Source organism: Vanessa cardui, chromosome 23, assembly GCF_905220365.1.
Source record: "Vanessa cardui chromosome 23, ilVanCard2.1, whole genome shotgun sequence".
Classification (NCBI taxonomy): Eukaryota; Metazoa; Arthropoda; class Insecta; order Lepidoptera; family Nymphalidae; genus Vanessa; species Vanessa cardui.
Window position 1 is genome coordinate 3,669,793 of NC_061145.1, and position 15,480 is coordinate 3,685,272.

General features: G+C 33.3%; 2 protein-coding genes across 5 annotated transcripts; one reads left to right on the forward strand and one right to left on the reverse strand.

Annotated features, from left to right (window-relative positions):
• Nucleotides 1-426: 426 nt before the first annotated feature.
• Nucleotides 427-3,798, forward strand: LOC124539916. Its single transcript, XM_047117292.1, has 3 exons — nucleotides 427-587; nucleotides 1,580-1,657; nucleotides 3,248-3,798. Exons 1-3 carry the CDS (start codon nucleotides 522-524, stop codon nucleotides 3,719-3,721), a joined length of 618 nt encoding a protein of 205 aa, XP_046973248.1. The 5' UTR covers nucleotides 427-521; the 3' UTR covers nucleotides 3,722-3,798.
• Nucleotides 3,799-4,342: 544 nt separating this feature from the next.
• Nucleotides 4,343-15,258, reverse strand: LOC124539915. 4 transcript variants are annotated; one of them, XM_047117289.1, is made up of 8 exons: nucleotides 15,182-15,258; nucleotides 8,290-8,464; nucleotides 7,801-7,967; nucleotides 7,281-7,424; nucleotides 5,930-6,063; nucleotides 5,626-5,769; nucleotides 5,090-5,247; nucleotides 4,343-4,700 (listed from the first exon to the last, which is right to left on the reverse strand). In XM_047117289.1, the coding sequence occupies exons 2-8, from the start codon at nucleotides 8,443-8,445 to the stop codon at nucleotides 4,563-4,565; spliced, it is 1,041 nt and encodes a 346-aa protein (XP_046973245.1). In that variant the 5' UTR covers nucleotides 8,446-8,464; nucleotides 15,182-15,258; the 3' UTR covers nucleotides 4,343-4,562. The 4 variants fall into 4 exon arrangements, with proteins under 4 accessions (XP_046973245.1, XP_046973246.1, XP_046973244.1 ...); XM_047117290.1 differs by having other exon boundaries at nucleotides 15,198-15,253; XM_047117288.1 differs by lacking the exon at nucleotides 15,182-15,258 and adding an exon at nucleotides 8,919-9,112.
• Between the last annotated feature and the right edge of the window lie 222 nt (nucleotides 15,259-15,480).

A 15,480-nucleotide genomic window follows, 5' to 3' on the forward strand; every position in this document is an offset into this window, starting at 1 on the left:
ATTAACTAACTTGACTTTGTATTTTTTAAATGTTGAAAAAGGTTAACTACTGAATTTCTTGCCGGTTCTTCTCGGTAGAATCTACTTTCCGAACCGGTGACAGCGCACTTAATTGTAAAATGAGGATTCAAAAGTGCGTGTAAAAGCCTACTTGAATAAAGTTTATTTTGATTTAGATTTTGTAAAATAAAGACTGACAAAATGAGATTTGCCAAATACTATTTACTGGCATGTTTTGAGACAGTATGTCTGAAACATGTGCGCTCCATAAAGTTAAGAAAATGATGAATTTTGATGATCCCATCAAATCAAATTAAAAAACTCATTTTCCATTGAGTTTATAAACAGCTTACCCAAGCTTCAAAACAATAGCACGCTAAATAACAAAAAGTTTGAAAGAACTAAATGTATCAGGGGTTTTGCTTTGAATAATGGTGTTTAGAGTTAGATGTTTCTAAACTATGTTGGTTTAACTGAGATGTAGTTCATTAAAACGTAGTTTATCAACACTAACGTTCGCTATGTTTCATATAATATTTGTTATTTATGTCTTTACGGATTTGTCTGTGGCGTCTGAATCTAATCAAGTACGTATATACACTTTTGCTTTAAAAATTAAGTTATAAACTGTATAATGGATAAGTAGATAATTGTATGCATTGCAATAATTGGTTATCTATTATTTCAGTAGTTTGGGATGCCCAAAATAATATTATCGTTTTACAGTAAAGCTCCAATTTCTCTATATTTTGTTAGAATCCACCGCTATCATGCAATTGTTTTCTTATGACAGCTCAGTCATAATTAAAATAAGAAATAGTGTTACGTGCCAGTATTAAATGCTATGCCATATAAAATAATATTAATTACAGTTTTATAAATTATTGATCAATTAATTACAATAATAACTGTATATAATAAAGTAAATTCAATAACCCCTGCTATATTCATAATATGTAATAGTAATGTGATATAAATGTCATAACATCGTATAGAAGGCTAAGGTACTCTCGTAACACTTAAGTTAACTTAACAAGTCATATTAAGTACAATTAAATCACTTTGATTTATACTTAGTATGACTTTAATTATATTACCAACGAAATGAGGCGTTCCAAAAAGGACGAATCCATATAAAATATCGGGTATACTTTTCGCAAAATCAAACATTAGCGCGATTCAGAAATATATTTAATTAAGAATAACTTAGCACCATTTTTTAACAACATCTCGCTTACTTGGTGGTAGGGCTTTGTGCAAGCCCGTCTGGGTAGGTACCACCCACTCATCAGTTATTCTACCGCCAAATAACAGTACTCAGTATTATTGTGTTCCGGTTTGAAGGGTGAGTGAGCCAGTGTAACAACAGGCACAAGGGACATAAAATCTTAGTTCCCAAGGTTGGTGGCACATCGACGATGTAAGGAATAGTTAATATTTCTTACAGCGTCGTCTTGTATATGGGTGATGGTGAGCACTTACCATCAGGCCCATAGGCCCATCCGCCAACCTTTACCTTAAAAATATACATATTTCATTTGCTCAATATCTGTGGGTAATAAATTCATTAATCTTTCAGGATACTTCACCGTACAGCGTTCAAAAGAACATTAAATCACAAGGGGCTCTAGCTTTTTACGCATCCTTAATAAATAAAGTAAGTTACTAATATAAGGGATTTACCTTATACGGATTACATTAATCCAATTGATGTCGTTAATATTTCTAAAATATAGAACCTTTTTTATTTTGTATAAGTGTCAAAATGAAAAAAAAAATCACGATTATAATTTGTTGATGTCGTCGTTGGCACCAAGTAACAGAATAAACTATAGCGCGAAAGTGGTTACGTAAGCACACGTGGGTTCTCTATTTTCTCACCCTCATAATTCGATGAGACCAACAGGAAATAGCTGAGGCGAGGCAGATAGCAAGATAACTCATAGACTTTTCCGATGAAAAACACCAAGATATTAATTACCTGGGGTTTGAACGCACTACCTCAGGATCTACGGAATTATGTCCATGTACTAGACAACTATACAGTAGAATTTTTTTTCCTATAAACATATGAACATAGATAATCAAATATATATTAATGATGGATAATATTATAAAATTTCCATTTAACATTTCAACAGAAACTTCATCGAGTGTTGATGTTTCTTCTCAATAAACAATAAACAGAATATAGTAATCAAACTCCTTTAAGCATAATGGTACATCAAATACTTACACAAATCAGATTGGAAACCATAATAATAATACCGTAATAGCATACCCTTAGCATCAAATATGGAGTTGTAAACGAATCCATAGGTGCGCCTAATTTAATTCACATTCGCTGATGTATATTCAGGACTCAAAAGGCAAGACGTAATAACTCATGAATAGGAACCTTTTGTGCGGGGTAATGAGCAAACATTTGAACGCGAGCAAATTGTTTCGGAAGGGCTCTTAGAATTAGAACTATTCGGGATATTGCTCAATAGTTTAACACGTAGAGATGGCCCAGTGGCAAGAACGCGTGCATCTTAACCGATGACTTCGGGTTCAAACCCAGACAAGCACCACTATATATATGTGCCTTAATTGTGTTTATAATTCATCTCGTGCTCAGCGGTCAAGGAAAATATCGCGAGGAACCTGCATGTAATAAATTTCATTGAAATTCTGCCACACGTGTATTTCACCAACCCGTTTTGGAACAGTGTGGTGGAATATGTTCCAAACCTTCTCCTCAAAAGGAGAGGAGGCCTTAGTCCAGCAGTGGGAAATTTACAGGCTGTTATTTTACGTTTAATACGTAAGCGTGTTAGACCTCGCTCCGTAGAAAAATAAGGAGCGAGGTCTAACACGTCTCGTATGTGTCTTCTTTGCGGTGCGGCTAGATTTCTATATCGTCCGGAGGCTATACCAACTTGATATGTTGTAGGAAAGTGATAAATATATTTATATGATGCTAATTGAAAACAGAATGCTATGGCACGTAATCTAATACGGTTTTTTTTTACCATGTACAGCACTCAAGAAATAAAATTCGGTCACATGACATCATCACATCGCATCAAGTTTTAGTTTTTTAAACTTTACGGGGTCTACTATAAGCCCCGTACCGTTGATGACAGTTTTCATACGAGGCTTATACGTCTCATAAAAAAATGGTGCACAGCGAACGTGTTAATGTTTAGTGACATGACAGTATAATATAAGATTTAATTAATAAATATTATTGATATTTTTACAGCGTCATTCAAATTTGAGCTATTTCGAAATAGACGAAAACCAAGTAAGGATACCGACAAAAATCTACGAGGAACACAAAAAGAAAAAGAAAATAAAGAAATCACCGAAGCGGACGATACAAAGGATAATCAAGAAAGGTAAGAATCGAAGCAGGAAGATATACGCAAACCCGATAACGAGACAGCCAACAGTAACAGCTGAGAATGTAGACTTAATGGACAGCGGCTACACCCATTACGAAGAAGTTACAACAGGTAGTACTAAAAGAAAACCCAGGAAGAATCCAAGGATAGCCAGATATCCAATGCCGTTTCACAAACTTCAACAAAGGAAGGATATGATACCACATTATCGAAATAGAAGAGAAGTTGATAGAGATGACGTTTTTATAATAAAAGATCTAGATGAAGTTGAGATTGTAAAGAGAGGTCAAGATTACAATGTAGTCGAGGCGCATGTTAAGAAATATTGGTAGAATAATCTTAGAGTATATAATTGCAAAAAAGGAAGATGTACTTATATAAAATTATAATAAAAGTATTATTAAAAATGTATAAATGTTTTATTAATTTATTTACAACGATATAATAGAATCAATAATTAAAGCAACGAAATTATCTTAACAAGCTAATTACGAACTAATTAAAAGCAAATTAGAATAATACATAAAATTTAAATACAATAGACAATCTATTTACATGACACTTATAAAGTTTACTTCTATTCGTCCCAAGAATACGAGACGAATTTTAACAAACAACACTTAAAATCAATGACTTTCAAACAGTTCTAGATTTTTAAATTCAACGAAATGTAACTTCACCTGCTATTCCATTTGAAATTTAGATCAATTCAAGTATGAAAATTGAATGATTTATTGTATAAATACAATTCATTCTTCAAGAGCCGAGATGGCCCAGTGTTCAAACCAAGACAAGCATCACTGAATTTGTATTTATAATTCCTCTCGTGCTCAGCGGTGAAGAAAATATCATTAGGATGTATATGCAGGTTACATGTGTCTAATTTCAATGAAATTCTGTCACATTTGTTTTTTATCAACCACCAATAATGGAGGAATGTGTTCCAAACTTTCTCCTCAAAGAAAAAGGAGGCCCTTATGCCAGCAGTGGGAAATTTACAGGCTGTTGTTGTTGTTGTTGTAGTTCTCATTCGCGTATCAAAACTAATTAAAATTCCCGTATTTATTGTAACATGGCCACTGTTTTAGTAATAATTTTGTAATGTTCGTGTTTTCCTATTTAGCCAACCATTAATCATCGTTCCTTATAATTACTGCCGACGTTAATCCAGCCTTAAGCTTCCTCAGCCTTAATGTCTTCAGCACCCTTCTTGTTTCTATAATCCCAACCTTGATAAGCGAGGTCTTGAGGACTATGATCATGCTCTCTAAACGCTACACCGTTTGAACCGTATTTGTTGTAATGGTTACCCTGAAATGTTTACACGATTAATATTTATAATTGAATCTATTTTAACAAACACTGCTGGATAAATCCTAGGAATCGCTTGAAAAATCATTTGACAGTGTATCGAAACCAGTTTTCGTACGTGCACTTATTTGAATGTTAAATACATTTTCTATCTCAGAGACGTTGGGGTAAAGAGTGATTATTTTTCTCGGAAAATATATTTACTCCTTTTCCTGCTCAAAGTGAAATAAGATTATCAAAAAATATAGTATTGGAATTAGTTTCTCAATGCGCGGGTATGTATCATCGATTTATTTATATTAAATATTCTCAAGAAAATATAGTTTTTAGTTAAAAATAGTCAAAATAATATTGTGATTTTGACATTAGGTGAAAATCTTCGAACTTACAGCATAGTTTTCATAGTGACCATAATTTGCTTGACCATGACCTTCTCTGTAAGGGCTCAAGCCAATACCGGCCGGAGAGTATTGTGGACCATTGTAATGATTTGATGAGAATGGTGATGAAATGTTGGGCTTGCAGAATTTGAAGTAACCAATGACACCTAGAAAAACATTACATTTTTATGAACATCCTTATATTGTTGCATTGAAATTATAGCTTTTCCGAAGTTCTTTTTTTTCTTTATAGTTGATTCGATAAATAAATATCATTATTCCATTTTAAAAAAAAAAGAGAATATTCAGTTTATTTAAGACTTCTTCATTGGTAGAACAGATTATATATGATTTAAGGCTTTAATTTCTCTAGCTGAGTATTTAGTTCAGGCTCTGTGTTAAGTAGGTCTTATATAAAATATATTTCACGAGGTAAAATATTAAAAAAGATTATTGTATAAAATTGGAGATTATTTCATAAATTCCATAATAGCTTTATAAAATGTTTAAAGAAATTTAAAAACTAAATAATAAACAATGATTACCTGGAATTATAAGAGCCATGAATCCAAGGAATTTCTTGAAGCTTGCGAGGCCAAGGATGAGTGGCAGGAACAAGAGCAACTTAAGCTTGAACAGCTTAAGGATTAACAGCATTGGAATGATGAGTTTCTTCAGCTTATGGCGGCCTGAAAATTCAAATATAATCTATGTTAGTTTTTTTATAAAAAGCTGCTATTGATTAAAAGATAGTTCTATCTTATATCCATATATACATAAATAGTTTTTTCTTTAATAGAATTTTATTTTTTTCATCTATCTTTTATCAGCATTTCTATTTATACTTACGGAATGGGGGTGCTTTCTTGTCTTCAATAATGTCAACTTCATCAGCGATTTCGTCGAGGAACCTTGGAGCTATAACACCGTTAGATGTGACGTCATCATCCAATTGAAACTCCAGGGCGGTCGATCTTAGAAACCTTTAGTGACAAAGAAGTTTGATTTAAACCATGCATCATCATCATCATCATTACATAGTATAAGACAAAGTAGCTTACTGCTGTTTGTTCCTATGTCTGCTTAGATCTTTAAAATTACGCAACGGATTTTGATGCAGTTTTTTTTTCGAGAGGATGGACAATATAGTAAAGAAACACTGACAATTTTAGAAGTCTCTAATGTGATGTCGTGAATAAACAAATTCTCTACTATATTTAGTACCAGTATTGCACCCGTGAGAAGCCGGGGCTGGTCGCAAGTAACAATAAACGACGAACCATGAGGACAAAATACGTGAATTTTGACCAATTGTTGCAGCAAAAATTTCGATATTCTGTGTATATCAACCAATCATACGCTGCAGCATATTTATTTTATCGCCCATTGAATATTCTATGAAGAAATATGAAGTAATATTCATGATATTGTAGCCGTATCCGATACTGCAGCAAATTGCAAATAATTAAATAGGGTTATAAGAGTTTCCTAGCGAGCGATCCTATACATTATTAATAGGTGAATATGAACTAAACTAATGAATAACAGGTTAAGGGTAAAGATCCTTTTACACGCACGTCTAGTAAATAATCTGATAAAGGTAGCTTAACGATTATCTTATTCGATAAATATAACAAAGTATTGATAAAATTATTATGTATTTATTCAATTATATCGAAACATCTACACTACATACTACACTGAAAAATGTAATCTGATCGTATCTATTTATTTATAAAAAAATAATTGTTAATATTGACCGAAAAATTTTAAGTATTTTAAGTGTTTTATAGAAAAAAAGAGTATAGTAAAAACCGGTGAAATTGCAATGTACAGACAGCAATATAATCATATTAGGTTTGTACTAACATATTTCGCCTATCCCATTGCATCACATTTATAAGTTTTATAGAATTAATGCAGCTTTGTCTTGAGGAGTAAAAGCTCCAGGATGCAGTGTTTGGGGGTACCACCCCAAAAACTTAGAAACCACCCAAACATCCCCATCACACTTGATTTGTCACTATGAATATATAGAGATCAGACTGGATTTGGTATTTGATACATGGCAAAAATCAGGAATCATTCGATTTAATTAACTTTGAAAATATGTAGCTTCCTTAATAATTCATTAAGTGCTTAATCTGCTTTAATTAACCAATGTATTCCATCAATACGCATAACTTAAATTTTGTCTCACCTTTCAATTTTTCTCATTCCATATTTGACGAGGCCATCCCAGTCAGAGTCTTCGCTTCTTGGTTGTGAGTTTAACTGCGGGGGTTCCCTGGCTAGAGCTCTAGCTTGAGATTCTACTTTAACTAAAACAGCATTGTCTGATAACCTAGAAAATGATGAAAAGGATATTAGTAAAGGCATTGTGTGAAACTAAAAAAAAATGTCTCTTATAGAATTGGTTCTATTTTTAAAAAAATTGGTAATGAGTTGATTATGTCGAAGATATAGGATACCATTAAAAAATATATATGCAGTTCAATTTTCAAGCAAAAGGTGAACGGGTAATTTATTTTGTTAATAGCAATATTAAAGGGGCGATAGCTGATTAAACGCCTACTTTTATTAGAAAAGCAGCACGTATAATACGAGTAATATAGCTAACATTTTAAGAGACTTTACAATTCTTGAACAATTTATTGGACACAATGGATTTGATTTGATTGAACAAGATATTATATTATGTAATAAATTATTAAACTCACTGGTAAGCCTGTTTGTCAAAAAAGTCATCAAAGGATCTTAAGGCTTGAGCCTTAAAGCAATCGGCGAGATCCCCGTTAATACATTGTTGAGTCGATTGTTGGATGTAAGGATCTTGGTCTTCACCTAGACCTATCCAGTCTAGCAGACCCCGACCTTGTGCTTGTGGCTGAAGAAAGAGTTAATAAAGTTTAAGTATTTATATATTAGACAACATCACCTACATTACTCTGATCCCAATGTAAGTAGCTGAAGCACTTGTGTTATGGAAATCAAAAGTAACGACGGTACCGCAAACAACCAGACCCAAGACAACAGAGAATATTAATGGTAATCTGCATCGACTCGGCCGGGAATCGAACCCGGGACCTCAGAGTGGCGTATCTATGACAACCGGTGTATACACCACTCGACCATGGAGGTTTACAAAAAAGAAAATTAAATTGATCATTTCTTAATTCAAATATTGACAATTTATTATCAAAACATACCGATCTTCCATTGTCATCACCACCAAAGTTCAATGACCTTCCATCAGTTTCTTCTTTCGGTGGTTGATCAGGGAGTCGGAATCCACCGTCTCCTCGTGATTGCAGCGCTAATAACGCTGCTATGGCAACCATCAACCATCGAGCCCGGTTAAACATCCTCGTTTCTTATGATATCCTGGTAACAAAGAAAAATATATATAACTTCTGATCGGTTTAATAATTATATTATTGATAAAGGAAAATAGTCAAATGTTTCAATTAAAGTACTTCAATTATATTGGAGATTTATAAGACATTTTAATGAACTATTTCACGCAATCGACGTATCACACAAATAGATATTCAATACTGGAGTTTCCTACTTTTACTTGTGCACTTTCGCGCGTTTGACTATTGGTACCGTCCAAGTTACTTGTTTTGGTTCGAATGCGTTACGCAATTGACTTTCAACCCTTTGTCTATTGCATTTAAGTTTCAAATATTATAAAACGTTACATTTTTAATTTTTCTGTTTATGTTATTCGATGCGTTGAGAAGTAATTCGTTACGAATCGTCTACTAAGAGTTAAAATCCAAAGAGTTAAGACTCTAGTTTTACTGTCAATAAAACCTCGTGTATAGGAACATACCATTTAAATTTGTACACGAAGAGCAATTTTCAATGTCACTTCACATTATTCAAACTGATATCAACACAAAACAATTTATTAAAACCACATCAACGGTGTATAGTTTAGCACGGGAATTGTCGGAGAACGCATCACTGAACAGCGGTCTACGTGCGAGTGAGAGGCACGAAATGCGGTCGCAGACTGCGCGTGAGTTGACAATAAAATAACGTAGAGTTATAAGAGTAGATATGTGAAATAAAATTACATATAAATCGTAAGCAAAGAAAAATTGATTTAGTATTTGTTTCTCAAACGCATAGCATATAAGTTAAACTGAAAATATAATGGATCAAATTTTTAGTCAGAATTTGACTACGATGGACAATTTTCAATATGCGTAGAATGTTCTTGATATATACATGATAAAATCAAAATCAAAATTAAAATAAACTTTATTCAAGTAGGCTTTTATAAGCACTTTTGAATCGTCATTTTACAATTAAGTGAAGCTACCACCGGTTCGGAAAGTAGATTCTACCGAGAAGAACCGGCAAGAAACTCAGTAGTTACTCTTTTTTAACATTTAAAAAATACAACGTCATGTTAATTAAATACAATTATTTCAATTAATGTATCCTGCTTGGAAGTCAACAGGTATTAACTCCACGCTTTTTTGTCATCTACAAAATCTTGTATCGAATAGTATGCTTTTTCTACCAATGTATTTTTAATAAACGATTTGAATTTACTAAACGGCAAAGTTAAAAAATTCTGCGGAATTTTATTATAGAAACGGATACCTTGCCCCAAGAAGGATCCATTGACTTTGCGGAGTCGGAAACTTGGCGTTATAAGTTTATCCTTACTTCTAGTGCATATACAATGATTATCACTGATTTTATCAAAGTGATCAATGTTACTGTGAATATACATGATATTGTTGTAAATATATTGCGACGCAACAGTAAGTATTCCTACTCTGTTAAAAACATCCCGAAGAGAGTCTCTAGCTCCAAGATTATAAATAAACCGAATTGCTCTCTTTTGTAAAATAAAGACAGATTCAATATCTGCAGCGTTACCCCAAAGTAATATGCCATATGACATAATACTGTGAAAATAACCAAAATAAAATAATATTATAATCTGTGTAATTATTTTAAGGTTTAGCAAATAAACGCAGGTATTACAGATGAAATTGGTCACCATATGGTGCGTCAATTTGCACAGGACTCCATTCTACTAATTGCACTGGCATATTTATACAATATATTTGTAGAAATTTCTTCGCCAATAGATTAAATGATGTTTAACATGCTCACACACAGCTTCACTCGTTCGAGTTGTATCTTCCTTCCAAATAGCCTTCAAAATAGGCTTTCTATTGATATTCCAGGATTAAATCAAATGTATAGTCAACGATTAAGATTAAGGATGATGTAACTTGTATTCTTTCTTCAAAAATTTCGTTAAACCATCCACTATTTTTAAAGGTATATTTACGTTTAAAGTTAAAACAATAGGTGGATTTGTCGTGTCTGTTGATTAATCTTTGTCAAACGTAGCGGAACTGGAATTGAGTCAGCTTATGCGTTGAATACAAAGTTTGGCACAATTTTTGAGTATCGCTCTTAATGAAATGCGTAGTCCTCGATTTTTCACCTAAATTTCTTTAAAAAGGAACATTCAAGGCATTTTTCTTTCAATTATGAGCTATAAAGAAAGCATATTATTGTTATTTTAAATGATTAAAGATGTATTGAATTGATTTGATGACCCACGTACTTCATAGTAATTGAAAACAAGATATAATAATAATAAATTATGAAAGTTGCTGGGAATTTAAAAATGGAACGTTATTGGTACGATATGTTAGTTTAAACTAAGTCCAAGAACATTAAAATAATTATAGTAAATTGGAAGGGTACAGCAGTTAAAGTAAGACATTTTAAGAAGTCAGGGCATGAAATCACAGTTCTAAAATTTTGATTGTGTTAGCAAATAAACAGTGCAAGTAAAATAACATAATTTAAACTATAGATAAGATACAACAACGGCACGGAGAGCACGTCTGTTGAAAAACTAAAAGAACTTTAAAACTTCAACGCTAGCTAATTGAAGTTAATGCTTTCTAGGAGTACACTACAGAAAGAAAACTACCAAAATTGTTATCGTCCGTCAGGACATTGCTGTGCGTGTAACACAGGTTAAATTCAATGCAGTACAATTAAATACAATACAATGCATACAAAGTCCATATCTATCCTTGTTTAAGTTTGAATGATTATTGGTAAAACACCAATTTCACCAGTCACGGTAGCATGCCTAAGCGATCCCGTGGCGCCCGCCGAAAGACGGAGAGGTTACCGCTGGTTTTTTTTGGTGGGTAAATCTGGTGGACCTGGGCGCACTCGGCGTCCACTGAACCGGGGAGTGCCCCCCCACTTTCCATCACGTGGGGGAAGCGCTTAAAGCGTTTTTCCAGCGAGAAAAAAGTGTTCTTTCACCACCAAACCCCTTAAGTAAAATTAATGAGATTTGGTATTAAGCAAGTTTGATCTTTTATTAACACCTGTGACCAATCGTTATAACGCGTTCAAATCTGTGAGTGAGAACTGGTAGTGATGCACTGTATGTTTTCGTAATGTGTTATAATATTCATGTATTGCATTTCTTGTTTTGGGGTTTTACCGCTTTGTCATTAATAGCTCGTGGCCAGTCGTCGAAATTACGTAATTATTTTAAAAAATATGTAATAACTACTATTGCACTGTAAATGACGAAGGAAACAGGGTCATCTATATTAATATTTTAAATGAGAAAGTAATTTTGTCTGTCTGTCTGTCGTTCTTTCACGACCAAAACGCTGAACCGATTTTGATGAAATATGGTATGAAGCAAACTGTATTGGAATGAAACGATCGCCTTCTGGCTATTTCGTCTCATATTAAATTGTTTATATAATATATGAAACAAACAAAAAAAATCCCGCTCAGTTTACCTAGGCTTTTACAAGCACTTTTGAATCGTCATTTTACAATTAAGTGAAGCTACCACCGGTTCGGCAGCATTCAGCAAACAGACAATAATAATGTCAATATTTATAGAATTCAAGTATCATAATTCGGTAAGTCGGCCAATGTGGGATACGAAATGAGAAACAAAGTGAATTCCTACTGAATCGCACTTTATCGGAGTCTAATGTTGTTACTGGTTATTTAAAGAACCTGTCAAGTAAATTGCTCTACTTGTAATTTCAAATATAAATCTTTGGTAATATTATCTGCCAATCCCAGATAAGCACTAGATTGTAACTTTAAGAAAAACTGGCAGTCCTAAATAAACAATTTTTACAACAACGTAAATGTATATAAGAGGACTATTTTAACAAACGATAATATGTCTTATTGTGTTAAACCGAGAGCTATTTTCGCGTGAATTCAATCTATTTCATATCATTGATTCTGTGAGCTATAAATGGTACTTTTATTTGTCTATGCGCGTTTATTTGATCCGTAAATTATATTTGTTTAGTAACTCTTATAACCCTATTTATATGATGAAAATCGAATGATTTTTTAATTTTTTTTTGAAAAAATAATGTTTTAGGTTCTTTCCTAGTTATTCTGTTTACATGGATTTGGGCTACTCGTTACCGTTAGTAATGTTTAACATCTTTAACATGTGAGGAAGGCCTTGAGCATGGATGTGGATGTATATAGAGGTAGGGGGACCAAGGAAACGGTGGATGGATTGTGTGAAAGACGATATGGTTAGAAAGAATGTTACTTGTGAGATGACGAAATGAGTCGAGATGGCCCAGTAGTAAGAACGAGCGCGTCTTAACCGATGATTGCGGGTTCAAACCCAGGCAAGCACCACTGATTCATGTGCTTAATTTGTCTTTATAATTCATCTCGTGCTCAGCGGTGAAGGAAAACATCGTGAGGAAACCTGCATGTGACAAATTTCATAGAAATTCTGCCACATGTGTATTCCACCAACCCGCATTGGAACAGCGTGGTGGAATATGTTCTAAACCTTCTCCTCAAAGGGAGAGGAGGCCTTTAGCCCAGCAGTGGGAATTTACAGGCTGTTGTTGTTGTTGTGAGATGACGTCTGGCAGGCAGAGAAGTATGGAAGGAAAAGACATGCTGCGCCGACCTCAAATTGGGATAAGGGCGGAAGGATGATGATGATAATGCCCAATGACTCATTCATAAATAAATATTTTCAGCAGTTTTTTTTGGATAGCCCGACCGACATTTCAAAGGCTATTGTTTTTTGAAATTTGTGACTAGAATACGAAATGAAGTTCGGGTTATTTTCTTTCATTTAGCACTTTTACTAATTAATATTTGTCATTTCTTTTTCTTTGTTTTCAAACTTCGGTGACAATTGGCAGTGAGTCAGTGTAACTACAGGCAAAATATGACATCTTAGTTGATACTAGCTGAGCCCGTGACTTCGTATGCGCTTAAATTTAACGTTGTAGCCTAAGTTATTATATCAGTTACAGTGAAAGTTAAGTGAAATCGGTTCAGCTTTTCCAGAGATTAGCCGGAACAAACAAACAGACAGACAGATAAAAATGGAAAAATGCTAATTAGGTATATGTACCATATATACATAGGTACATATGCGTTTAGTGAAAAGCGGTTATTTTAATGTTACAAACAGACACCCCAATTTTATTATATGTATAGATATTTCAATGTGTGTGTAACTGGTGATCACTAACCATCAGATAGACCATTTACATTGGGATCAGACATTTCTCTAATCCCAATGTAAGTAGCTAAAGCATTTGTGTTATGGAAAATCAGAAGTAACGACATCACAAACACTCATACCAAAGACAACATAATGAAAATGACAAGCTAATTAATTTTTTCTAGAATCTTTTCATGAACTTTTTCGGGAATCGAACGCGGGACTTCGGAGTGGCGTACCCATAAAGGCGTTTTACACACAACTCGACCACGGGGGTCGTCAATATGACAATGCAAGTTAGTTGGTAACTGTTACGATTCGTTACGTAACGTATTCTATAAATGATTCTAGGTCATTGGAGGACAAATAATTACGTAACTATTACGTGCTATGAAACATATAACAAAACAGGACTGCGCTTTCTCTAAGTAGGTAGAACCAGTTTAAGTTCCTACTTTCCTAAGGAAATTCATTGATTTTCTGTTTTATATACGCTAGCTTTCAATGTTAACTTTGCTCGTATTTATAATAGTTTGATTGAATATAAATATAAATAAATAAATATAAATATGAGACAACATCACATACATTACTCTGATCCCAATGTAAATAGCCAAAGCACTCGTGTTATGGAATGTCAGAAGTAACGACGGTACCACAAACACCCAGACCCAAGACAACTTAGAAAACTAATGATAATCTACATCGACTCGGCCGGGATCGAACCTGGGACCGGTGTACACGCCACTCGACCATGGAGGTCGTCAAAGAGATAGTATGTGTTATGACTATTGTTACGAGACGAGACCTATTCTTAAACACAATACTTCCGTTTACATAACAGTTCAAATCCGCTTATTTAACTAGTGTTCTCCCAGACGTCGAAATTGATCATAAATCGTTCATCGTTAAGAAAATTTTGGTAAACAATACAATTTGCTTAATGATATATATTTTTTTAATTTTATTTTATCGATTTTATTGATAATTATAAAGTTTGTCAAAAACATAAACAAATCTGTAGACAGTTGTTATGAAACTTTAATAGTTAAACATTTTTTTATAAAATAATAATAAAAATAAAAAATATAATCTAATTATTTTTTTTGCTATCTCTACCCTTAGTCATAACACACACACTAATATAACTAAGTACAAATGAGTTTAACACATGAAAGTTCACTGGCGTTCGCCCGAGTTTGAACCCGTAATGTTCAATTAAGATTATCATCTAACCACTGGGCTACCTCTGCTTTTATGTTAGTAATAATTGTTTATTATTTAATTTGTAAAAAAGCGTGGATTTAATACCTGTTGACTTCTAAACAAGATATATTTATTTAAATAATTGTATATAACTAACATGACTTTGTATTTTTTTAATGTTAAAAAAGAGTAACTACTAGGTTTCTTGCCGGTTCTTCACGGTAGAATCTACTTTTCAAACCGGTGGTAGCTTCACTTAATTGTAAAATGACGATTCAAAAGTGCTTGTAAATGCCTACTTGAATAAAGTTTATTTTGATTTGATTTGATTATTTATAAATAAAAATAAATTAAAATCTTACCTTAACGGATTGTTACCTAATATCTAGATCACGTTCAATGTACTGGGAGTTGGAAACGAGAATGACCCACGGACCGGCAAACTACCTTATATAATAACAATATAAGAATTGCATAAACTTCTTGGATCCGTATTGTATAAACCCATTACGACAACGCAATTGCAACCCTAACACAACGACGTACGGTTTCTATTAATTAATCATTTTAGACAGAACCCAAATTATTTTAAAACAATCGAAATTCAACCTTATTTCATCGCTATTAAATTCATTTTCATATACAGCTTCCCTTTCTTGCA

What these genes read in the sequence shown, in the direction of transcription:
- LOC124539915 (XM_047117289.1), bottom strand. Translation starts at nt 8,445, where the DNA reads ATGTTTAACCGGGCTCGATGGTTGATGGTTGCCATAGCAGCGTTATTA. An exon ending in GGAATGAGAAAAATTGAAAG is followed by an intron (nt 6,064 to 7,280) that starts GTGAGACAAAAT and finishes TTGTCACTAAAG; the next exon opens with GTTTCTAAGATCGACCGCCC. An exon ending in GTCACTATGAAAACTATGCT is followed by an intron (nt 4,701 to 5,089) that starts GTAAGTTCGAAG and finishes TAAACATTTCAG; the next exon opens with GGTAACCATTACAACAAATA.
- LOC124539916 (XM_047117292.1), top strand. Translation starts at nt 522, where the DNA reads ATGTTTCATATAATATTTGTTATTTATGTCTTTACGGATTTGTCTGTG. An exon ending in TGGCGTCTGAATCTAATCAA is followed by an intron (nt 588 to 1,579) that starts GTACGTATATAC and finishes TTAATCTTTCAG; the next exon opens with GATACTTCACCGTACAGCGT. An exon ending in ACGCATCCTTAATAAATAAA is followed by an intron (nt 1,658 to 3,247) that starts GTAAGTTACTAA and finishes ATATTTTTACAG; the next exon opens with CGTCATTCAAATTTGAGCTA.